The following is a 26,736-nucleotide window of genomic DNA, read 5'->3' on the forward strand; positions in this document are numbered from 1 at the left end:
ATAAGATTTTAAAATATTAAAACTTAAAAATGGTCTATTCTTTTCCTATTTTTGAAACACAAATTAACATACAACTTCCATGTCATTCAGATATATCGTACTCAATTATATTAAAATTTAATTTTGTTACACAGACCTCCCTTTTATATAAGAATCAACTTAAATAGTATCTTTTTATCTACCACAAAATAAACCCTACTTGGTTTGACATTTTACAGCAAATGTTTCTTAACAAGTATATATAGTCATATGAGGTAGTATGTGCCTACATACTTAGTTAGCTGAGTTGAGGCAGGAGGATCACCTCAAGTTTGAGGCCAGCCTGGGTTACATAAACATAATAAACAAAAAGCAATAGCAGCAAAATGTATAGTTTAAGTTTCAGATATGAGGAAGAAACATAATTCTAAAAAATAATTCCAACATAACACACTGTTAGCAGCTCTACATATATAATAATGAAGTAAAATCAGCTCCATTGTTCCTAGACCAGGTCACCCAATTCATAACAAAACATCTTGGACTTTGGGTCACTACCACATTATCTGTACCATTAGACAGCAATCTTCCTAAGGTAGAACTAGAACAATAGTCACTGGTTCACTGGTAGAAAACAGAGAATGCTAGAAATGGAAAGAAATGACAAAAACATAAAAACAAAATATAAAGTCAAGTATGTACAAAGACTGCAGCAACTGTCATGAAATAGGCACAAACAATATTATACACAGGTGTGTAAAAAGAATCCCTCCCATTCCTTAATAAAATAAAGAAGTCAAGCCACCGGCAGGCTTTCCCACTTAATGTACAAGTGTTTCACAAGAGACAGTTGGCCATTTCTGTGTACCAAGCTCTCTGTATCAATAACAGCTGAAAATAACACAACTAAAATACTCCCCTAAGCTACCATGCCAACAGAGGGTTGCTAAGAGAAACTTTACACATTAGAGGCTTAAAAAGTAACAATGGGAATACATTTTCATGTCTGACACACAAAGTTTTTTAAAATATCAATGAAAATAATCACAAGGTGAAATAAGGAGAAAACAGGGTTACTCACCGTGGAGTAGTAACTGTTTCCTGTTCTGTGTGCAGCTTCCCCAGCAGTGCTGGGTAGTTTCCTGGAGGTGCCAAGAGAGGTTAGCTAGCCCTGCCCCTCATTGTATACACAACACATCCTTTCACACATCAATGAAATGGTCTCAAGCTTAGACAGTAAGATTTTTTTTTTTTGAATGGACACTTAGTAAAAGCTGAGATCTCAAAGAATGATTTAACTATGATGTAACAGATCAGAGGAAAGGAAAACGAAGTAAAAGAAGTATTTTGAGATGAAAATGGTGACTTCTCTACCTTGAGTAACCCTGTTTTTTAGATGTTAGTTTCTGCATCCTGTAATAGTTGGTTACACCTAAAAGATCACAACAGAAAGTGGACTGAAAAAGGAGAAAACTGAGGGTTTCAGGATTAAAGGCAAATGTCCAAAGTTCCTGTGTGACAATGAAAAGACACAGTACACAGGTACAGCTATACATCCTAACTACTGCAGGACCTCTCTTAAAGTTCCAGGAACAAAGCAAGAAGAGATTCCATTCTAAGATTCATTCGACAATGCATGGCAATGAGCATAACTGCTAAAACTTCAAATTGTTTTAAGTTGTATTAAAGTGACAGTTTTTTTTTTTTAAGACTTTATTACCTTCAAGGACTTTTTTTCATATCTATATTTTGACCCTTGAAGGCTTATGATAATTACAAGTATATAGTGTCCTATGCTGGTGCATCATTTACTTTTATGCTTTGGATTTAGCTTTCTATATATGTCTGTCACTCATTGAAGAGCATAAGAAAAAAAAATGCATTTAATAGCCATTTCCCCAATAGTGAAATTAAGATCATCACATAAACTTCATTAGAAACAAAGTTACATAGAAGTAAAGTTTATGGTTTTTCATCACAGTTTTTTTTTTCCCCCCAGAGGACAAATAATACATATTGCCAACAAATACAGAAAGCAAACCTGATACTAAGGACTAAGGAATATGACTCCGAGTGTAACAGAATAAAACATTTTATGTAAGTAAGACTTGGATGAAAAATTTATAAGTACAAACTGAATAATAATGCTTGAATTGCTAATAGTTCCCAGAATTGATTTGGTGTTTTAGAACATGAAGGCCTCACAATTCTACAAGTAAACCTAACTTAGTAAAGCTAACAAGACATTATAGACAGCTGAGGCGTTACTCTAATCCACTCCATTCTCTCCCCCATATCTGGATTTCCCTCCAGTCCTTACAGACTAAGACTATGCCTCAGTTCTCCTCTCTTGGTGTTAGACTGCTGACAATCTCTTAAAAATTACACTTTGGTCACTCTTCACACTCAGTATATCACTTCTTGTCACAGGATACATATAGTCGGTAACAAATTTTCTTTTTTTCAACTCAATTTAGATCTGGAAAACTTTTAACACCCATTTTACCATAGAACAATAAGCACTTTAGAATGGCTATTTTATTAGTTTCATATTCATTCACATTCACTTTCTGCAATGAAAGTGAAAATGATGCACATAGGACATACAAGCAATTCTTCACATTTTTGGGTAAAGACAATGTAAGTTATCACTGGAAAAATTCTGTTAAGAACTACTTAAAGGCCAACAGAAAGTTCTTTATTATTTTTTTTTTTTAAATTATTCCCACTTGGTAGATAAGTGAACTGGTTGTTTTTCCAGAGGACATGGGTTTAAATTCCAGCACCCACATATGCGATGGGTCAAGACTTTCTATAACTCCAGTCCTGTGGAAATCTGATACCCATACAGTTTAAATTCTTGCTTTGTAATTTAAACCAAAGAGATGATAATCTGTTTCTAACCCTAATAATCTAGTTATTAGTCTGCATAGATAGAGTCCATGTTTTAAAATGTAAATTTAGTGATTTTTAAAACATATTCAATGTGTTTTATATGATTTCATTACATTTTGTATTAAATTTTTACTTCAAAAGTAAAGGTTTCTGCCTCTATCTACCCACTTTTTTCTTTTTCTGAACAAAGTCTTACTTACTATGCCAGCCTCAAATTTTCCAACCTCCTACCTCAGCCTCTAGAGTGCTATAGTTAAAGGCATGAGTCACCATTCCTGGCTAAATCTGAAAAATCTGAAGCATAAAACTTTTTAGTCTAAAATATTTCTGATGGAAACCCCATGAGTAGAACTCAAGTGTCAATTTTAGAACTTAAACAGTGCTATTACCACATATTTATTAATATTAATAATAATTTTATTAGTAAAAGGAATGTCATTATATAGAAATCAAATCAGTAATTCTAATAAACAAGTATAGTAATTTTTCTTGGGGGGGGGGATGGGGAAGAGAAGAAAGGTTCAAACAAAATCTGGCAATACAGCCCAAGCTGGCCTTAAACTTGCAATTCTCCTTCTTCAGCTTCTCAGATACATGTGTGAGCCATTGAATCTGGGTTATTAGAAACTTTTGACATGATCAAATTTTACTTCAAAAGAGAAAACTTAGTTAGGCTTGGTGGCTCACACCTGTAATTCCAATACATTGGAGACTTAAGATAGAAGCACTGGTGTGAATGAGGGCTTAGCTAGGGCTACAGAGACCTCAATCTTAAACAAAAACAACTAAACAAACAGAAAATCCCAGAAAGGTGAAGACTTGCCCTCACATCATTATGAGAGCATACATGGCAGAGATGCCGAGATAAACTGCAAGGCAAGCAGGTGAGCCTGTTCAACTGGCCATTTACCACTACATCTCAACCATCATAAAACACGCTTGAGCTTTTAACACAATTACTTTAAATGGTCACAATTCTCCTTATTGACAGTTTCTGTAGAATTCTAATGATACCCAATGTGGTAAGCATGAAATAGTTTGTGTGTGCTATACAACGATGTTTTTACAATATGGTACAGGGTTAAGATCACTGAAGAGAAAAGACTCAAAGGGCTCTCACTTTAAAATATATTTGAAATCAATTTTTCTTAACAAAAACGAATATTAGCAGAATTGTTCTTGTATCCAACTATAAAATAAATGGGTAAAATAAAAATTTAAAGCAGAATTTCCGTCCTAACATGACACTACTATTTTTAAACTTAATACTTGAAAGTTCAGTAATAAATGTTTTTTGGGTGACATAATAGACAATTATTTGAAAAGTACAAATCCAAATGACTATACAAAATATGGTCATCTCCTGTTTAAACAAAAAACAAAAACCAGCAAGTAATCTCTTCCATCCACAACTTTAAGGGAAGCTAACTACTCATTCTTATGTGGTCTTCTGTGAGACAGATGCTGGAGATTCAGAACACTGAGCTAAGATCCAGCTGCTGACCCTTCAAGCCAAGCGCATGCACAGTGTCATGTCTACTTTGTGCTGCCCAGATGGCAGTACCAGCAAAGAGTTAAACATTCTACATGATGTACCAAAGAGCAACACTGAAGAAACTGGTACTAAAAACACTCATCTAAAGGATTCTAAGTCAATGCTCATTGCTGGCAAAATAGGGATGGTTTTGTTAGCCTGCTTGTTTAAAAAGAAGAATATTAACCCTAAATTATTACCTCCTAACTATTGTTTTTAAATGTATTGATACCTAAAGATATTCTATCTTGCTACCATATAAAAATCTTTATAAAGCCTTTAAGAATTACCTAAATTATAACAGGTATTTTTTCCCTAAGAGCTTAAAAAAAAAAAAAAAAGAAATATTAAAATAATTCCAAAACATCAAGAGCAAAGCAGTAGCCCATGAAGTAGATCAACTTAAAATATGTCAAATGGCAGAAGAGCAAAACAGGTAGGCTTGTTTTTTACTTACAAGTTAGTAACTGGCTCTCCTTTCAATGGAGGTAGGAGGTTCCCTGAGCCAATCAAGCAGTTGTGTACTATAGTCAGACTCTGCAGAATATCATCTCTAGACAACACAAAAGATATTGTCATATTTTAGAAGATTCCTAATTTTTAACAAAAATCTAGAGAACAAAAACTTTATCTAATAGTCATGGACATAACAAATATCAGTTTATCACTTAGTGAAACAACACAAACATACTTAGTACTAATACCAGGCTTTTGTACACTTAAACAGACTTTAATAATTAGTCACAAGAAACAAACTGCACTCTGAGAAGCAAACTTTAATTTAATTAACTAAATACAAAGATGACTAACAAGAAACAATGGCCAAAAATGTCTACCTTATTTCAATTTTAAACATGGAATTGGGGGGAAAAAAAGGAAAAAGGAAAACAACAAAAATCTAGCTACAGGTTTGCTTTCAAAAAGGAGTTTAGGATATTGCATAAGTCACTGTTAGTCAAATTTCTTCCTCCAAATCTGCCCTTATTTGTGTCTACTAAAGATTTCTAGCATTTGACACATGCTGCATTTCTTGCTATTATTTTAGGAATCTTCAAAACTTTAAACTATAAAAGCCTAACAGATTCAAAAATAATCATTTCGTGTTAAATTCCTATGGAAAAGAAAGAAAACCTCAGTTAAGTAAGCTCAATGTCAACAATGAAAGCTACTTAAAAAAAAGCAATAAATCCAATGTTCAGTAGCGAGATAAAGGCCTTTCCTTTGAAGGGGTACACATTACCTATACTTTCCAAAATAGACAACTGAAATCAGTAAGTGCTAGTGTTACTGCCAAAAACCTGGGAGGTTAAGATGGGAATTAGTTTTTCTATTTAAAATGGTTAGGTGGGTTTAGTGTGATGGTTGCATGCCTTTACTCCCAGCCCTTGGGAGGCAGGGGCAGGTAGTTATCGTCGATTTCTAGCATGGTCTACATGGTGAGATCCTGTCTCAAAATAAAACAAGAAAATAAAAAAAGAAAATACAAACAAGCCAATATCAAAAACCTAAATGTTTATATGGGGCTCAGATGGTTAGCACAGGACTGTCTAGCATAATATTCTGGGTTTGATGATCCCCAACATTGCATAATCTGGGCATGGTGGGACACACTTTGGAAGTGGAGGCAGCAGGATCAGAGGTTCAGATCATCATTGGCCAGTTTTGACTATAAGAGGTCCTGTCTCAAAATCCAAAAACAAACCTCATACAATCAAAAAAAAAAAAAAAAAAAAAAAAAAAAAACCAGCTTGAACTCAGAGAAATGGCTTAAGAGTACTTGTTTCTTCTCTTGCAGAGAACCTGGGTTCAGTTACCAGCACCCACATTGTGGCTGATGACAATCAACTCCTGTTCCAGGGGATCCAAAACTTTGTGATTTCGGTGGCTACCCGGCATGCACATGCAGGCAAAATACTATACACACAAAATAAAATACATACTTTAAAAAAGATTTTAAAAAAGTAAACATCTGTATTAGATATAGAAGTTGGAGAAGGCATTGAAGTTTGAAAGATACTATTGAAGAAAACTAACCTAGACATTTCAAGTTCTCCATCCCCACAACACTGGAGTTTCATGAGTTCAGGCTGAAGAAAGGAGTCTAACAAATAGAAGGCAAAAGAGACTTCTTCTGAAGAAGGAACATGCCACTGGATCCCTAGGTTCCACAAATCTCCAGGCTTACCCCAGTCCTAGAAAAGAGAAGCTTTTCATTAAGTTGTAAAGTTTGAGAAATACATATATACACAATATTTCTAAAGTTTTAAAAAGCAGAAGTAACATGTCAATACATGCAAAAAAAAGATTCATGAAAATATTACTCCTTTACTATTACTCCTGAAAAATGTCTCTTTATAGGAAATTTAATCTACATTTCCTGCAGGAGAGAAAGTAAGTTTATACTAAGCTAATTTAGGACTGAAATTATGTGTAATTATTGGGGTTAGGTATGCCCCAGCCACTGCAGAAAGGTAGAAAACTATATAGGCATGGTAGCACAGAGCAGCTATCTATCACAGCACAGGAGGAGATGACACAGGAAGATCACAACTTCTAGGCCAGCCTAGGCTATTTATAGCAGGAAGAAGATAGTTTTAGCTCCACAACAAGTTAAAATGCATGAGTCGAACACATTCCAATAAAAGGGTTTTTTTGTTTTGCTTTTTATTCATTTCTATGTCTCCAGTGTTCTGCCTGCATGCAGGAAAAGGGGGCATCAGTCCCACTATAAATGATTGTGAGCCACCATGTGGTTGCTGTGAACTGAACTCAGGACCTCAGGAAGAGTAGTCAGTGCTCTTAACGTTTGAGCCATCTCTCCAGCCTGCCAATAACAGTTATAAACAATGTATTTTAATACAAGAACTGGGGCACTGAATTTTCTTGCAGAGGACAGGGGTTTGATTCCAGCACCCATGTGGTCGCTCACAACTCTCTGCCACTCCAGTTCCAGGTGAGCTGATAACATCTTCTAGCATCTGTATGCATCAGGAACACATATGGTTTACAGACATACACACAGACAAAATACCCGCACTCAATAAATAAATAAAACTTCTTTAAAAGACCTGGTATTTTCATACACAAAAAGGAAAAATAATATTTCTGAATTACTTAGGAAAAGAACCCAATGTATTTATTTTTTAATCCTAAATAATTGAAAATGCTTGCCTTGATAGGGAAGTATTCAGAAGGTAGCTTGTTAAAGCCACCTGGCACACTGCAGTACTCTGTGGGGTAGATTAGTGTGGTAGAGCGAAGAAGATGATGCAGAAGGTTGCAAGACAGTGTGTAGCCTTGCTTACAGGTCAGGTGCAGGGTTCGATGCAGAATCTTCACAAGCTGCTCCCTATACAGAAGCAACTTCTTCCCATCCACACGAGTAATCTGAAAAGACAGATAAAATACTCAAAAGGCAGCTAGACAGTGGTGGTGCATACCTTTAATCCCAGCACTCAGGAGGCAGGTATTTGTGAGTTCCAGGCCAGCCTGGTCTATAGATCAAGTTCCATCCAGGACAGCCGGGGTATGCAGAGAAACCCTGTGTCAAAAATAGTTCCCCCCACCCCCCAAAAAAACAAAAACCAACCAATCAAAGACCAAACAAACAAAAAACAAAACAAACGTTGAAGGCACTTGGTTTTAAGTCTAGGGTCAATAATCAATTCAAGGTTTGGTATTGGACATTACAGTAGCTTAAAAAAAAAAAAAAAAAATGTTTCTGTAAATGACTTTAAATCATTTTAGAAATGTCATTTTTAACTATACCTTAATAATTAACTTTTTAAAATCAAAGCACATCTTCTAACTTTATGCTTCCACATGCCAAGATAACATCCCTTTCAAAAAAAAAAAAAATAATAAAATCCATGTATCTTTTTAAAAGAAGTATTTAAATTTCTAAACTATCTCATAATGAAAATTCAAGTTTGACTGGCAATCAAAATTTTAATGTAAAAGATTTCCAAGTAAGGCATGGTGGTACACACACACCTAGCATTCCAGAGGGAAAGCCAGGCAGCCAGGCAGATTTTTGTGAGTCTGAGGCAACCAGTGCCCTCCACGCAAACAAATATGGGCATGGTGGCTCAAAACTTTAATCACAGCATTCAGCCAGAAAGAGACAGGAGGATTTCTGTGAGTTTGCCAGTCTGATCTATAGATTCAGTTCCAGGACAGACAGAGCTACACAGAGAAACCGTGTCTTGAAAAACGAAAACCAAACACAAAGTAACAAAAATCCATAAAAATAAAATGAACACAAATAAAAATTCCAAATCCGATAAACTCCTAACTAATAAACATCAAAGTGGAGTGGGAACATTTCCATCTCATTTCACAATGATTCTAGAGCCTGGGCCTGCTGATGATACATGCCTATATGTAAACCCAGCACTCAAGAGTGTGAGAAACAAAGATAACTGTAACTCCCAGACTGGTATAGGAAATATAATCTTATCAAAATAACCACAAGTCCCCAAATGTCTGGCTTTTCACATGCTTTAACAACAAAAAAGACTAACCTCTAGAAGCAAGCCAACCCTTTCTTCCAGAGGATTACTATACCTCAGACAGAAGCTGAAGATTCCATAACAACTCCTTATCTAGCTCTTCCTCATCCAATACATCGTCATCTAAAGTGGCAAAGCAGCAAAAGAAAAGAATCATGAGCACACTGGATATTTTATGTTAAAACATTTCTATTTTACATTCCTAATACTTCAGAAAACTTTTCAGGGAGACTTAACTCTTTGTAGTCACTACAAAGGGAATGGAAATCAATTTTTAAGATGGTTCTCTCTGAGTTCCAGGACAGCCAGGGCTACACAGAGTGACATTCTCTCAAAACAAACAAACAAATAATAAAAATATAAATACTACATAAAGAATCTGTGGATATTAACTGACTTCTACGAGTGAAGAAAAACTGTATCTAAAAAAATCACACAGACAGAACAATGAGGTTTCCCTTTTCCTGACTTACTCATTGTAAGCTGAGTGATAACACCGTAGCAGTGGGGAACGAAGAGCTTCAGGGACTCTTCCGGGCAGCACTGAAAATGTTTTGGATAAATAAGGTGTCATTTTTTTCCTTTGGTAAAGTAAATACTCAACAATCACACAATATGAAGCAGTGTTATTTTCACTGGCAAGAGAAATGTGTCTTACTAACAAGTACTGATGAAATAATTAACCCCATGCCCATCACACATGTTTGAGGCCAACCTGGGCAACAAAGTAAGACACAGTATCAAAACAAAAAGCAAAATACAATGCAATTTACCTTTACGGCAGCACGGCACATATCTGCTACCATGCGACCTGCAACTCTTGTTTCAAAAATATGTGAAACAGAAAAGTTAAAGACCTTCTGAAGGGCCACCTGTTGATACAGAAATTATAAAAACACCCAATCAGTATAATTAACCATCTTGTAGAACATTAAAGAAAATAATACTCAAACTATTCCAACAATAACTAAGAAGCAAAAATTTAACCATTGATTACATTCAGGTCTAAAAATACTCTCTGTTGATGATTCTAACTTAAAACACTTGAGGTTGACAAGACAGCTCTGCAGTTAAAAGGTAATTGTCATCTTTACATGAGTCTAATTCCTACAACCCACACTGTAGAAAGAGATAACAGAGTGGCAAATGTGGTCCTTTGATCTCCACATGCACAGTAGCACACATACCCACACACAGAGAAGGGAGGAAGGCAGGTAAAGAAGGAAAAAAGTTAAAAGATAAATAAACAAAAACCATTTGAAGAGCAAAAGTTGGTTTGAAATCGTAATTCTATGTACCATTATAGCAGACAGAACCAATTTTAATCATCTTGATAATTAAATGCAACAGAATAGAAAATTTTGTGGGTAATTTTCTTAAAATTTGTCATTCTGACAAGAATCAACTTTAAATTTTTCTACTTTTTAAGACATGTTTCATAATCCCAGCAAGTGGGAACCTGAGATAAGAGGATCATTGTATACTGAGACCAGACTGGGATACACAGCCAGCCTGGGGTGCAGAACCAAGACCTATCACAAAAACAAACAAAAACCCAAAAAGCAGTCTATTTAATAATTTTACAATGTAAAATATCTTAACCTACATAAAGAAACAAATTAACAAATACCAAAAGTTAGAAACAAGTCTTGTCAAGAGATAGTTTATGATCAATTCTTTAGATTCTTTATAGTCTCATTTTGTTGCTGTTTTTTTTGTTTGTTGTTTTGTTTTTGTTTGAAAGAGGGTCTCATGTGGTCACACTGGCTTGCAATGACCTTGAAGTCTTCTATTTCTTACATGTTCCTTTCAAATGCTAGGACTAAAGCTAGGTGTACCAGCTCATGACTTTGATTCCAGCATGGGGATGGGGGCCGGACCCAGGCAGACTGTTGAGTTCTAAGGCAGCCTGGTCTATATATTGAGTTCCAGGAGAACCAGAGCTACATATTGACGACCTATCTCAAAAAGTGAACCAAACCAAATGTTAGGATTACAGGTGTGTATTACTATACTTAACTTATATATTCCTAGTAAGTGTTATACATGGGTGTAGTATAGTTAAGCTTCTAATCAGGATGGTCATGTTAAATATTAATCTCAAGTAAAGGAAGGGAGGAAAGAAGTAGAAACAGAAATAGTCATTTTTCTGTATGAACCACTGTCAGGCAAATGCATGTTTATACTTTAGACGGACATCACTTCTAGTCCAGTTTAAGATTATTATACTAAGGATAAATTCCTATTATGTGGTGGTATAATTTTCAAAACTTCTCTCATAATGACTTTAAATTATAAGTTTTAAAAATGTAGTCAGTGTCAGGCAAGGTGACACTCTCCTATAAAGTGAGCACTTGTGGGATATGGAAAGATGGCAAATTTAAGGCAAATTTGAGCTACACAGCAAATATCCACTGCTCCTACAGGAAATTGTAACATCACATTGACATTATTTATTGTACTCATTAACATTGATTCCAAGTCAACAATAACTCATACTTGTCCAGCTAGTACAACTCTTTATGCCTAGAAACATTAGAACTCATGCATAACATTTCAGTTTTAAACTGCAGAGTCACCAAAGCTAAGTTTGAAAATGCATACAAACTAAGTAGGTCACTTTAAAGAACATTTGTGGCTGCACATGGTCTGTGGAGAGGAATGCATGGCAATTAATAGAATCGTTTTTATCCCTTCACACACACAATGATTTCTGTAAGCAAGTATATCTGCAAACACTTTGGAGTGGAAACCCAAAAATATTTTTTAAAATCTTCAGTTGAGAATAAAAGATGAACTGGCAACATATATACTGACACTCAATGAAAAACCTTCAATTAAACAAAATGATTGGAGTGACTTTTTGGAGTTATGCTCTTACCATAAATATTTCTTTGGAACATTGTGTGAGGATTGTACTAAACGTGGAAGACAAACCTAATTCAACCAAACTCTCCAAATGAGTCATTTTCTCCGTCTCTGTTTCTTCCCTTGTTTGCTCCAACGTGCTACTTTCTATTAGTCCAAAACATCTAAAACGAATAAAGCATTTTTTAGGAACAAAAAACTGGGAACACTCAGGTAAACCTTTGTTTTTCTTTATGATTTACAGTCTCTCTCTCAAACAGCTTCAGCTTTGGGTAAAATCTACATAAAAGATCGCAGCACAAAAAGAAACCAGCTTCCAGGAAAGACCCACACACATCCCACCCTCTTTTAAATATAGCGGAGAAAAGACAGCATACCTGTCCATAAACTGTAAGACGAAATCTTCAAATTCAGCTGTGGCCGAACAAAGTTCTTTTTCGATCTATAACATTGCAATGTGGAAAAAAATATGTTTAACTTTTTTCCCTCTGAACTAATAAAACTCAATTATGGCCTAATTTAAAAAAAAAAAAATATCCCTGTGTAAGTTTTTTGTTTTGGATACTATGATAAACATAATAACTAGATATATTAAATCAAAGCCACTTCACTATGTTATTTGAATCAAGGCAACCAGATTTCTTATCATGGAGGGTGGGGTAAGCTGGTGCTACTAATGTCTAGTTGAGCAGGACACCACCATAACCAAGAATTACAAGAAACTCTTAAATCTTAGACTTATCAGCTTCCAGCTTGGCTTCTGCCTATCAGCTATATAGAGTGATTCCTTGAGGTAATGATATATAAGACTTATTTGTACCTAGACAGGTTCTAACAATAGAGAAGTATTTTTGCTAGGATCTTTCAGTAGGAACATGGAATTAGGCTTCTTCAATCTTCCAGATTTAATTGACATGTTGGTTTGTGTGTGTGTGTGTGTGTGTGTGTGTGTGTGTGTGTGTGTGTGTGTGTGTGTGTGTGTGTCTAATTAAAGGTTCTAACATTAATTTCAGTGCTATTCAATTTTTTTTGAAATTGTGTGTACACATGTGCATTTGACATACATGTGGAGGTCAGAGGAGAATTTTATAAAGTCACTTTTCAACTTCCATCTTTGCATGGGTTCAAAGGATCTAATTCAGGTCACTAGGCTTGCTTTGCAAATGCTTTATCCGGCTGAGGTATCTCAGTTCCTATCTATAATTCCTAAGACTATTGGGCATTTCTGATTTGTAATGAGAGATAGACTAAATTATTTTCTTTTCAGTAAACTTCAATTATTCTATGCTTCTTAACAGTTCTTTAATAACCACAGCAATGAAGAAAACCTCTGTGTTGAATGCAACTGGTCCTGGGAGACACTACTTTATGCAGTGATGGATGGAAAAATAAGGCAGCACCACCTATGCTGTAAAAATGACAACAAATTGAAATATACCAGCAGACCCAAGGAGAATGGCCTTGCTTGACATACTTCCTAGGGTGGGTGCTACAGCTATCTCATCACCAGAGACGGCATGACTCCTTCCTAGACACACCACCCCAGTCACAGAATAGCAATCGCAGTTTTTAAAAAAAAGCAAACAAAAACACAATTCTTTCTGATGGAGACTGACCCCAGCTCCTCATGTGTAATAGGAAGACACTGTACCACTTTTTATTTATGATTTCATATTCAATTTTTGAGACAGGGTCTTGATTAATATAACACAGGTTTCTTGGCTTTCTGAGCACTGGGATTGCTAGTATGCACCATTGCACGCAGCTTCCCTATCCTTTAGTAACTGTTCTCTCTAGAACCTATCCAAAACAGTTTTGAAGAATCAAATATTATAACACATTTTCGTTAAGCCTTTTATAGCCAGAAAGCATCCTTACTTCTGTGAGGTCATTTCTTTCTTGCAGTACAGATGAACAATCTACTAAAGGCACCAGAGTAGAAAATGTTCCTATAAATTGGAATGTGATCTATGGGAAGAGACAAAGAATTTTCAACATTATATAATTCTATTTTATTTAGCACAAGTTATGGCAGAAGCTAAGTACAAATATTCAAATGATCTTAAGGAAGACCCCACACTAATCTTTCTAGATATTTTTCACTTGGAGTTAATTTTTGTCGGGGGGGGGGGGTTAGGGGGGTGAGGATTAACTCAAACAAACCTGCAACTCATGATGCAGCTAAGGATCAATTCAAATTCATGGTGGTCTTCCTACCTTGGCCTCCCAAATGCTGTGACTACAGGAGTAAGCCATTATACCTAACTCTAAAAATTAACATTTTAAGGTTTCTAATAATTAACTAGGTGTTAGTTTAATTACAGAGTACAATTTATTCCCACTTTATATTCATAGTTTTCTAATCTTTTGTCACTGAGAAGTCACTTTGTCTTCCACCTGAAAATGTAACACTATAGGGAAATGCTAAAATGTCAAAGAACAGGAAAAAAAAAAAAAATAGTAAAGTAATAAGTTGAGAGAAAATGTGTAGAAGTAGAAGATAGAATTATATATCCTATAATTGTTGTTCTTGGAAGAAGGCATTTTGTTGATGATGATGATTTTTTTATTTTTTATTTTATTTTTTAATTCTGAAACACAGTCTCACTATGTAGCCCAGACTAGTCTCAAACTTGACTCAAGTCTTCCAAGTGCTTGTACTATGGGTGTCTAGCACCACACAGCTTCTGCGTTCTGTAACTTTTCATCATGTTACCCATGTAAATAAAGAAAAGGGAAAGAGATACCCTCCTGTAATTTTTTAGTATGTCAAAGATAACACACTAAAAATATGTAATGAGTTTTAAAATATCAGCATTAAATATATGTAGGCTAAGGAAAATTACTTACAAAGCAAAGCATTAAAAATCAGTTGAGTACAAAATCTCAACATAAACATTTACAAATGTTATTACTGTGCCATAAGATTTGATATTAAGCTACATTATCATCTAAAGACCTCTAAATAAAGAGAAAAAGATGTCAATTTAAACAATAACTGCTATAAAACATAACAGTCAATATGCTCACCATGCATTTACTAAAGTCATTTGGATCCACCCCAGGCAATGCTCTCATCAACAAAGGTAGCATGTGTGTTGGACCTTCAGGAAACCATTTGCCGCCTGATACCAAACTTCGGGCTACTCCAATTACACAACTTAAAGTGGCTGTGAGCTGGTGAGGTTCTGTTAATGTCTCTAAAGCAGGATATGTTCTATAGTTTAAAAGAAAATACAGTTTAAATGTTAAATATACTAAGTTCATAGACTGCATTTTGACTTACAGTATTATAGATAGCAGAATGCTTAGAGTTGAGATTTCCTATTAACATAAACAGATTTATATACATAAAGGAACAGTCTACAACCCTGTCTCATTTTCTCTTGACTCTAGTGAAAAAGCATAAACTGATACCTTCACTGTTTCAGCCAATTTAATCCACATCATACTTAACTAAGAATGACAAAATTCAACTATTTTACTAATTCCCCCCTCACCAAAAAACCCAAAACCAAAACAACCACCACCACCACACACACACACAAACACGCTTAGCTTTTTTTTTTTTTGAGATAGGGTCTTAAGCAACTGAGGATGATGTTGAGTTTCTGATCCTCTCATCACTTTGTCCTAAAGTATTGGAATTACAAGCTTGTGCCTCCATGTCAGGTTTTATACGCAATGCTCGGGAACTGAACTGAACTCATAACTTTGTTCGTGCTAACAAAGCAATCTACCAACCAAGCCACATCTCTCCACCTTAATCTTCTGAGATAGGGTATCACTGAAACTGGAGCTCACTGATTGGCTACAATGGCCAAACACCAGTCACAAGAATCTTCCTGTCCTCACCTTTGCAGAGCTGGGGTTACAGGTACCTTATCCTCACCTTTCCAGAGCTGGAGTTACAGATACCTATCTTTTTAAGTGGATTCCTAGGAACTTTACCCAGAACTTCAATTATTTCCCTCTGAAAATCTACTTTGTAGGGGAGAAATGCAAAGGAATATTAATATATATTTATGTAGAAAAGGTAAATAACAGTAATGTCATTAAATATTTTTAGATTTAATTATCTTTATTTATGTATACAGGTGTTTTGCTCAAAGGTATGTTTGTTTAGTATGTTTATGCATGGTGCCCATTGAGGCCAGAAAAGAACTAAATCCCTCTGAAATTGGAGTCATGATGGTTGTGAGCTGCCAAGTGGGTGCTGGGAATAAGCAGCAAGTGAGCATCTGTCCAATCCGAAAAAGAGAAAAAGAACAAGATAGTTTTTGTGTTCCCACCTGTACTCCCAGCACTTGGGAATTCCAAGGTTTGGGGTAAGCCTGGGCTATCAAATGAGACCCTCTTAGACAAAGGAAAACATGGCTAGATTGTAGCTTAATGGTAGAATGCTTGCCTAGAACACATTTGTCTACACCCCAGGTTCAATCATCTGCATAAAAAACAAACCCCCAAGTCTACAGTCATACCACCCTGAATACACACAATATCGTCTGATCTTAGAAGCTAAGCAGAGTTGAGCCAGGTTAGTACTTGGATGAGAAAAAACAAACCCCCAAAGTAAAGCCTTACTGAAAAAGATGCAGGAACAATACTTAACCTTATTCTCAGAATACAATACAATATTTTTATATTTCTACTCGCTTATTTAATTTCTGACAGAGACAGTCACTGACTTTTTCAAGTTAGCCTTAAAGTCCTGAACAAGCCATCCATGTTTCTTAGCCTCCTGAGTAGCTGAAACCAACTACACACAAATATTACCACTTACTTTTTAACTTTTTATACATTTATTATTTATGAGGTCTGTATGTATGTGTGTGTCATCAAAAAACAAATTATAGAAGTCAATTGTCTCCATCCACAATGTACATTCCAGGAACTTCAGTCATCTAGCTTGGTGACAAGGGCCTTTTTAAGTTATACCACTGACCCCTTACATTTAAAAAGAATTCTCAGGCTGGAGAAGTGGCTCAGTGGTTAAGAGATTTTGTTACCCTTGTAGAAAACGAGAATTCAGTTTCCAACACTCACACCAGGAAACCCACCATACCACTTGTAACTCCAAAGAATCCAACACCTTCTTTTGCCTCTTTAGGTACTTGCAATTCCATGCTCATTGACACACATATGTAAAATTGATGGGAGATGTCATTCTGTATATATGTTTCTCATACTGGTTAATGAATAAAGCACTGTTGGCCAATAGGAAAGCAAGATAAGAGGGACTAGGAGACAAGGAGGAAAGAGGAAGGAGTAAGGAGGAGTCAACATGGAGAGACTGGGGAGGCGAGACGCCTGCCCTATTCCCTGATAAGACGAAAGCACATGGAAATATTAGATTAACAGAAATGGGTTAATAATTAAGACAGAGCTAGCCAATAAGAAACAATTAACTGGCCAACAGAATTATATCAAATACAGAGTATCTCTGTGTTAATTGGGGCTGGCGTGGTGGCGGGACAAGACCAGCAGTGGGCAGAAAAACATTACTCCTTACATATGGTGCCCACATGACTAATAAGAACTTCCATTTAAAATTTAACAAAAGCTTAAAAAAGGGTTTATAAACAAAAGAACAGAGACAAGCAAGGTTTCTTGGTAGCAACATTTTTCTCAGTTGGACTCTGGCTCCTGTCTCAGCATAAACAGTGAAAAACTGCAAGGCTTTTAAGAAACTCTGCTAACAATTTATTACTGTGTGTCAGAGCTGGCAATGGCAGTGACCACATCTCCAAGCCGGCAGCAAGCTGCCGAATGGCAGCACAGACCAAGGCAGTGAGCACAGCTCTCAATGCTGGGGGTAAAATAGCTGCCACCATCTTTGATAAATTGCAGCAGAAACAACTATGACTTTCATTTTAGCAATGTTGTTGATTACCAGATAAAAGACTCGTGGCCAGAAAAAGATAAAGATTTACAGTAAACACAGATTCACATTAAGAAAACCTCTAAAGGTTTACACTATGTTCTAAAATATATGTAGGCTTAGGAGAGAAAAGGAATAAAATGGTTTTGAAAATACAGCGAGGAGTTGGGTGTGGTGACACATGCCTTTAATCCCAGCACTCAGGAGACCGAGGCAAGAAGATCTCTGTCACTGCAAAGTAAACCTGGTATACAGAGTGAATTCCAGGACAGATAAAAGCTAAACAGAGAAACCCTGTCTCAAAAAATGAAAAAATAAAAAATATAAAAAGAGAGTAATAATAAAGCCACGTAAAGATGAAAAACACAGAGAATCTGGATATTGTCTTTGTATCATTTGACTACTGAGGAAATAACTGTTAAATACTGCTAGATTAATTCAATTATATATTTTAAAAATGCTTTGACTTCAAAATTTAAGTCTAAGGACAAATTACTAGGGACAAGGATTTCTAATTTTGTTTCTACAGAAAATGAAAATCTGTGGATTCCTTCCAGACTAATGTGGTCTGATCAAGCCAGCCCCCCGAAAACAACGTTCCTGGTGATCCAACATTCAAAACAGCTTGAACAAGGCAGCCTTGCAGACTACAGCCAGGATTTCTGTGTCTTCTTAGGATCCCCCATGACAGCGCCCCCTACCAGCAGGAAGTAGTTTGGAAAGAATGACGCCCAAATTCCCAAATATTGTTTATAAATGTTTGTTTTCATTTAAATGGGGTTGGTTATAAATGGTTAATGACCACAACCAATCATTTTAAAGGTAAAAAGGGTATAGATGTGAATACTTTGTTTTGGAATGGATTTTCATTTATTGATACAAATTTAAGGTCAATTTTGTAATATGCATAGTTCTCTTCTTGTTTAGGTATTGTGTTTATATAGCTCATTTAGAATGTAATGTATAATGTAGTACAGATTATAGATAATTACCTATGATAGTCAAACTTATAGTTAGGTGAGTTAGGTTTTCTAGATATGCAGAGATGTATTTGAGATAGACAGGCATTCTTCAAACCTTTCAAAGACCTATAGAATATGGCATTTAAAATGGTTTAGGGTTTTTCTTGACAATGAGACATTGCTCCTGGCAACACCACCTGCGTCAGAAAGGAATATGGACATCAAACTCTATCAGAGTAATGCACCCACTTTCCCCTGTTGCTGGCCTCTCTCTGTAAACAGCACTGTAAACAGTACTAATGAGAATGGAAGAGAAATGTCACCAGCAGACTGAAGCCAGGACAACTCCTAGAAGGCTTTATTTCTGAGTCTACCTTTCATTTTCATTCTAGCCTCTAAAACCACAAGGTGGGGCCATGCAGCAGGGAAGTGGGATTTTTCTGGACAGACGCATACCTGCCAATTAGCTTGTCACTTTATAAAGGCATAAATTACAGTTGGCAGGTTTAAGTTTTTGTGATCAGCCTCCTAAGGGCAATGACTACCTTGAGGCTGAGACTTTCTATTTCCCTTGGCTCTTGTACAGAATAAGAGTTAGAGGGTTAGGGTTCAGTTAGGGTTAGGGTTGGGGTTGGGGTTAAGGTTATGGTTAGGGCTAGGATAGGTTAATATTAGCATAGGTTAGGGTTAGAAGGTTAGAGGGTTAGAGGATTGGAGTTAGAGGGCTAGGGGTTAAGGGTCTGTGGTGATTTGAAAGAAATTGGCCCCCAAATGGAATGTCACTATTAGGAGGTGTGGCCCCTTAGAGGCAGTATGTCACTGTGGGGGTAGGCTTAGTGTCTTTTTCTCAAGCTTCCCTTGGTTTGACAGACAGTTGACTTCCTGTTGCCTGCAAAGTGTAGCACTCTCAGTTCCAGCACCATATCTGTCTGCATGTCGTCAGGCTCTCCCTATTATGATAGTGGACGGAACCTCTGAAACTGTAAATGAGCCAACCCAATTCAATGTTTCCCTTTATAAGAGTTGCCATGGTCCCAGTGTTTCTTCACAGGAACAATAAAATCCCCAACTAAGATAGGGCCTTAACCCAGAATCTCTAGGGGTCTGGGTTTTACAATGTGATGGTTAGGGCATTAGAGTTAGGTTAGGATCAGATTAGGATTAGGGTTAGTGTTAGGATTTAGATTAAACCTGGGTTAGGGTGGTTTTAGGATTAGGGTTAGGATTAAGAGTTTAGGGGTGGGCTTCGGGTTTAGGATCTAGTTTAAGATTTCTATTAATAGAAATATCAGTCCCTGTGTGTGGAATGGCTTTCATGGGGACCTAATAAGTAGAAGCTGCAATATAAGGTTTATTAAGAGACATCAACTGAGTCCAGTATACATCCATTAAATCTGGTGGTTTTGTATTAATGTCTAAGCTATCTGTAAACATCCCCCATACCACATTTTACCCATCAAGACATATCCTCCATACACACAAGACTTTTTATCCATCAGGACACCCCCCATACATACAAACCTCATTTTTAAGTATACAGAATCTTTTGGAGATAGTTCTGAGAGTTATCTCACTCTATCAGAGTATGTTCAGATTTTTTTTTTTTTTTTTTTTGCATCATCTTGCAAAGAAACCTGACAATTTTTAAATAGAAATGAATTGTTTACAGAAACCTTGAATAGGATGGAATACAACCCATGATGTTTTGCAGGAACTTATGGAATTCATTTACCAACAGACCACATCTCTATTAAATTCCTGGCATGGGAGCTTGCTGGAATAATTACCTGTCCAACTATATGGCAATTATCTCACAGGGTGGCCACTTATCCTATTCATAAACTTCAACCAACAGTTGTGAACATCAAAGAATTCAAGTAATGTAAGGCACAAACAGTTTAAAGAACTTCGAGAGTAGCAATAAATGCTAGAATAATGAAAAAAACCACAAATAAACAGAAATTTTATTTTTGTTTTGAAGAAAAACTCGGGTTTGAAGGCTGAATTCAATAGGGAGAAAGAAATGTTGAAGAGACCTAACACTGAGGTCAGTATGGAATTGAAAAACACAACAACAGAGCAGGGCCGCAGCAGGGACTGGAGGGGGAGCCCGGGTGTCTGCTGGCTAGCAGGGCTGAGGGGGAAGGATGGGAGCCACTACAGAGGCACAAGGCTGACTGAGGGAACATGAACCTCGGCAACTGGGGCATCTCTCCCTGCTTCAAGGAGGCCAGAGGAAGCCCCTGGGCCTGGGCATGGTGGTCTGGGGAGGCATGGAAGGTTGGATCTAATATGCTTCATGAGAACTCGTTATAAAGTTTACTTTCAATTTGGCAAGACTAGCCATTTGGACAAGATACTGCTCTTGTCTGGACTATTTGACTTTATACTGTATAAACTGGACATGCAGGACCCAGGAAAAGTGACTGCTGATTCAAGATGGACATTGCTACAGAGTTCCTGCTTCATCGAAGAGTCTGCCAGACAGTCTGCAGGACACAGAGAAAAGTGACTGACAAGCTGCCAATACAAGAAAACAGTTTAAAGTTTATTGCTTAGCTGAAGAGTCTGCCAGACACACTATGGCCTATGGGCTGAAAATGAAAGATTACAGAAGAACTTCGGGTGACTGTCCAGGCAGTGTCCAGTCTTTGTCATTTTAGAGTTTATATACTATACTTCTGTGGTCTTTGAAGGAGTTAAAGACAGATAGTTATGGTTATAGTTTTCCTTAGTTAGGATTAAAGATAAGTTACAAAGACTTTAGACACACAAAGATAGAATAGATGATGGAATATTTTCTTCAAATCTTGCTAAATGTTAATGGACTAAATATTGTTAACTGTGATTCTTACTTAATAACTGCTGTGTGATATATTCTGCTATGTTAAGGTTAAAACCCTTCTTTTTATTTTAGACATAAAAGAGGAGATGATGGGAGATGTCATTCTGTAAATATGTTTCTCATACTGGTTAATGAATAAAGCACTGTTGGCCAATAGGAAAGGAAGATAGGAGGGAATAGGTGACAAGGAGGAGAGAGGAAGGAATAAGGAGGAGTCAACATGGAGAGGCTGGGGAGGCGAGACGCCTGTCCCATTCCCTGATAAGATGAAAGCAAGTGGAAATATTAGATTAACAGAAATGGGTTAATAATTAAGACAGATGAAGTAGTAAGGACGAGCCAAGATGGAGAAACTGGGGATACCAGACGCTGGCCTCACTGCCCGGTAAGACCAAATGGAAATACTAGATTAATAGAAATGGGTTGATACTTAAGACAGAGGTAACTGATAAGAAACAAGTAACGGGCCAACAGAATTATATCAAATGCAGAGTCTCTGTGCGTTAATTGGGGCTGTACAAGACCAGCAGTGGGCGGAAAAACATTACTCCTTACATCAAATAGTATTGGGGTTTTGTCCTTTGCTTGTTTTGACATAGGTTTCATATTACATAGCTCTGGCTTACTTAGAACCTACTAGGTCAACCAGTAGAATGTTATTTTAGAAAGTAGTTTCAACATAAAAAGAAATCAATTTAATATTCATGTATCACATGAATTTCATGTAATGACATGAAAAGAAAATGTAATTTTCTTTCATTGATTCTCTGTTCCATTCGATATTTATTGACATGTTGACACAAACAAAAAAAGTCTTCATTTATGAGTAAAAGGCTGGGTAAATGAAATAGACAAATAATCTAAAATAAGCTATCAGTTTCATTTTAACTTTTTCTGGCCTTTAAATTACCAATTCAAGCTTAAAAAAAAAAAAAAAAAAAAACTTGCTTCTTTTCTAAGAACAGTTGGATATAAATATCAAAAACACAAAACACATGCCACAGGCAGAAAAAGCGAATGTAAGAAGAAATAGGTAAACAAATGTCTAAGGCATCTATCAAACATACAAAGCTGAACTTACCTTTCAAGCACAGGGGGTATTACTAACTCGGGTCTCATGAGTGCAAGGTTCTGCAGAGCCTGGGCTGCTTCTAGACTACCAGTTTTGCTAAACATAGCCAAGAGGACAGGCTGAATAATGCATTGTACAAAGTCGGTAACATCTTGATCAGTAAGCTTGTGGCTCTCAGGCACAGGAGTTAACCAAGAGGGCTTCTTATATCTTTCACGATGTAATCTCCTAACAATACTGTTTGGCAATCGCTGAAGGAGTTTCATTAATTTGTTCTGGGGAAACAGAAACAATAGGTTGTGGCAGGCTCAACTTTCCTACACAGATATTTAAGGTTCCTCTCATTCAAGAAAAAAACTCTCTGAAGTTTCATATAAAGAACTGTCTGTTCTAACTACACACACACACACACACACACACACACACACACACACACACACAAAACAAAAACAAAACAAAAAAAACATACTATACCAATTATCAAACAGTGACCTCTAAATTCAAGGATTTATACTGTTGTTTTATTTTCCTTTAGACAGGGTCACACTGTATAGCACAGCCTAGCTCTTCCTACTGTAGTCTCGTAGATGTTAAGACTACAGTCATGTGCCTCCCTGCCTTATCTTAAATTCACATTTTAAAAGGATTTATTAGCCAAGTGTGTTGGCACACACTAATCTCAGGGATCTCTGATAATTTGAGGTCAACCTCATCTATATAGTGAGTTCTGAAAGTTAGGGCTACAGACTCTCACCCTGTCTTAAAAGAGGAGAGATGGAGAAGTGAGAAAGTATCTTGCCATCAAATAACATTTTAAAAAGGTCAGTTTAATCATGCAATTTAAAAGAAAACAAAGTTAACATAGCTGACAAAATTGAAACAATGTACCCATGCTTTTGTGGTATTATTTATTATCATTTTCTTGCCAATATTTAGCATTTTGTCACTAAGCCATGAAGCAACATGTTATTAGTGATGCATTTAATTTCTATGTCTTTCAAACACACTGATTCGAGTCTAGCCACTTACATATAGCCAAAGCTTATATCAAAGACAGGAAATATTATAATTCTAACATAAGCAATACTCAAATATGAATATATTCTTAAATCTTCAAATAATACAATACTAACTGAGCATACTTACCAGCCAACGCCCATTATTTGAAGGATGATAAAAAGATGTGATGCTATTAAACAAACCAGCTAAGTGTTTTTGTACTAATTTACTTGGTCCACCCTGTCCAGAGCAAAAAACAAGAAGAGAGAGTAAAAACATTAGTACCTATACAATACTGTATATCAACTGATCAGTAAGTCAAACCCTATATACAAAGCTCGAATGTGGGTTCCCATCAACCTAACAGTTACATCTTTAAACAAGTCAAAAGCAACTCCCCAATGAAGTTGGCATTCCAATAAAAAATAAATACTAATTTAAATCTAATTATAGAACTGAAAAAGTGCCACCTTTCAGCTTAGGTAACAGTAGACTTTACTATTCTTAAGTAAAAAACAAGGATACTATAATTTAACACGAAGACTATCATCTTGATATAATCAATAATGATAATAATAGGGGCTTGGTGAAAAGGCTTATCAAGGAAAAGTGACTGCCTCAAACCTGAAAATGTTTGACCCAGGACACACATGATAGACAGAACAGAGCGCCCCCCTCCCACCAATACTGTTCTCTAATGTTCACATGGATACTGTTGACTCCCATGTACAAGTACACAGTTTAAAAAGGAAAAAGGAATGGCAACATAAGGCATATAAAACACTCCTTAAAATTAGACACTTGGTAAATTTCTCATTGCATGAAAAAGATTTATACATAAAATTTTAATTCAAAAGAAAAATATATTTTTATTAATTTGTTATTAACAAACACAAAACAAATGAATGGGGGAAAATAGAAGAAAAAAATTAGTATTCATCTAATAGGCCATATAGCATGGGCTTACACCCTTTAGTTTGTCTCATAATGATCTTTCCACAATAGCACAGGAGACAAACCATCAAATTATATTCAAGAAAGGTATACTGATTCATACTTCCAATCCCAGACAGGGGCAAGAAAATCACAAGTTCAAGGCTAGCCTGATCTACACAGTAAGCTCTAGGTTAGTCAAGGCTATGTAGCTAGACCCTGTCTTAACCTTCTCAAGTCTCAAACAAAATAATAACAACAATAAACTGCATTAAGACCATGCTTCTCCAACTCAAACAAAGCCTACCTATGTCTATGTTTCTCAATACAGAAACCAGAAAAGGCCAACTACTCAATAAACCAAAAGGATTCCACAGCAACATGGTATCACAATTTTCAAATTTCAGCACAACTTGCTTTTTATTATATTTTCACATTACAAAATAAATTGCTAGTGAGAAGTGTGTAGAAAAACAACAAAATTAACTCAAAGTTGACAAATCCCAAGTCAGTGAAACCTCCACAATAAACATCAAACATTCTTTTCTCCTTTGAATACTAAGAAAAAAAAAAAAAAACTAAAGTTCTTTCTATGTAACAATGGGGGAATTTTAATTTCTCACTATAAATTTATATGAACACTGTATTTTCCACAGAAACATTATCAAATACAGAATAAAAATTCAAGGAGCTGCTCTAAATGTGTATTTATATTTGAAAGATAATACTGAAATCCATATGGAGATTTATAAATGATGGATCATAACCACATTATAGATCTGAGAACTATGGATAGATACACCACATCAGGAAATAGATGAATCTTGTCATTTACAAGTTCCTGGATTCAATCCCCAGCAAAAATGGAGGGAAGGGAGGGGAGGAAAAAAGGTGGAAGGGGGAAGAAAGGGGAAGGGGAAAGGAAAAGTGAGGGGAGAAGGGAAAGGGAAAACAGTAGAAAGAGGAAGAGAAGAAAGAAAATTATTCAACAATCAAGTGACTAACCAAGTTATTAACACAGGCTTGAGTCAGAAGGTTAAGGAAAATACAAGTGGATTTTACAAGACACATAGTTTACTACAAACCATCATTGCAGTGATCCAGATTACAGCATGTCCTATATCATAAGCATTTGTTAAAAATCTGGGGACTAACACTTGACTGCTTCCCACTGGGAGGTTCAGGCTTCTCAGAATCCTTGTAAATATCTTTTAAAGCAAAACAAAATAAATACATTGAATAAAAAGTTTACTCATAAGTCCTTAAGCAGCTAAGTGAGTATTATGTATTAGACTTAAATACACCCTCATTCCCCCCCCACCATGGGACTCTAAGCAAAATTATGAATGTCTATTAATTTCCTTTATTCTTTAGGAAATATAACATTTATTACATAATACTCTGAGGGCACAGGCCAAAGATACAAAGCAGCTGAGTTCATATACTCAAACAATGGAATATTTATAGTTAAACACAAAAGAGAAAAACGCAGATACTGCAGTTAAACATGAAACCTTCCACTTTCTGCATACATACACAATACTTTCCCATGTTCCCATTCTATGCCAAAGATATGTGACAGCAGTAGCCCTAATGAAAAGTGTCTGGCAGGCCCTTTCACTCTTCAAACCTTAGAGAGTTCTTCAAGTCCTTCCAAAGACTATGTTAGGCAGCAGGTAATAACTACATTTTAATGAAATTAAGTTTATATTTTCTTTTTTTGGTTTTTCAAGACAGGGTTTCTCTGTGGCTTTGGAGGCTGTCCTGTAACTAGTTCTTGCAGAGTAGGCTGGTCTCGAATTCACAGAGATGTAAGTTTATATTTTAAAGCTATTACTACTGATAGGGGTCCAAATGAGAGGAGGTGGGGCCCGCCTCTGTCCCTCAGTTTTTATAAGGTAACGACAGTGTAGAACACAAGCAAAGGCAGCCAAGGCCTTTCTGCTGAGTCCTAGTCCTGCTCCCAACTCCTACAAGGCTTTGCAAGAGATTCTACTGAAACTGAAATAATAATACATCTCTAGAGATAGTCTAGCTTTAATTACTAAAGGCGGGACAGTAGGTAACACTCTAGAATGCAATCTAATTTAACACAGAAAATTCTTTGGAAGGAATAAATTCATAATGTGCCTAGTAATTTTAATATTCAGGGTATTCCTAATAATTACTACTTTCTAAATTATTCATTCTGAAAGTTATAGTTCATATCCTTCATTGTCAGGCATATACAGTACCTGACATTAGGGTTTAAAAAAAA

General features: G+C 36.1%; 1 protein-coding gene across 2 annotated transcripts in view; it reads right to left on the reverse strand.

The window, feature by feature from the left end:
* Psme4 (proteasome activator subunit 4) overlaps nt 1-26,736 on the reverse strand; it is a 117,134-nt gene that overhangs the window by 53,635 nt on the left and 36,763 nt on the right. For both annotated transcript variants that reach the window (XM_051178757.1, XM_051178756.1), the window contains 13 exons: nt 25,565-25,687; nt 23,694-23,786; nt 22,557-22,822; nt 14,818-15,004; nt 13,666-13,755; nt 12,165-12,229; nt 11,801-11,951; nt 9,693-9,791; nt 9,393-9,462; nt 8,975-9,042; nt 7,580-7,795; nt 6,443-6,600; nt 4,866-4,961 (listed from right to left, as the gene is read on the reverse strand). In XM_051178757.1, the coding sequence (XP_051034714.1) occupies nt 4,866-4,961; nt 6,443-6,600; nt 7,580-7,795; nt 8,975-9,042; nt 9,393-9,462; nt 9,693-9,791; nt 11,801-11,951; nt 12,165-12,229; nt 13,666-13,755; nt 14,818-15,004; nt 22,557-22,822; nt 23,694-23,786; nt 25,565-25,687 (1,682 nt within the window). The remainder of the gene's footprint in view (nt 1-4,865; nt 4,962-6,442; nt 6,601-7,579; nt 7,796-8,974; nt 9,043-9,392; nt 9,463-9,692; nt 9,792-11,800; nt 11,952-12,164; nt 12,230-13,665; nt 13,756-14,817; nt 15,005-22,556; nt 22,823-23,693; nt 23,787-25,564; nt 25,688-26,736) is intronic.

Source organism: Phodopus roborovskii, unplaced genomic scaffold, assembly GCF_943737965.1.
Source record: "Phodopus roborovskii unplaced genomic scaffold, PHOROB, whole genome shotgun sequence".
NCBI classification, from domain to species: Eukaryota; Metazoa; Chordata; class Mammalia; order Rodentia; family Cricetidae; genus Phodopus; species Phodopus roborovskii.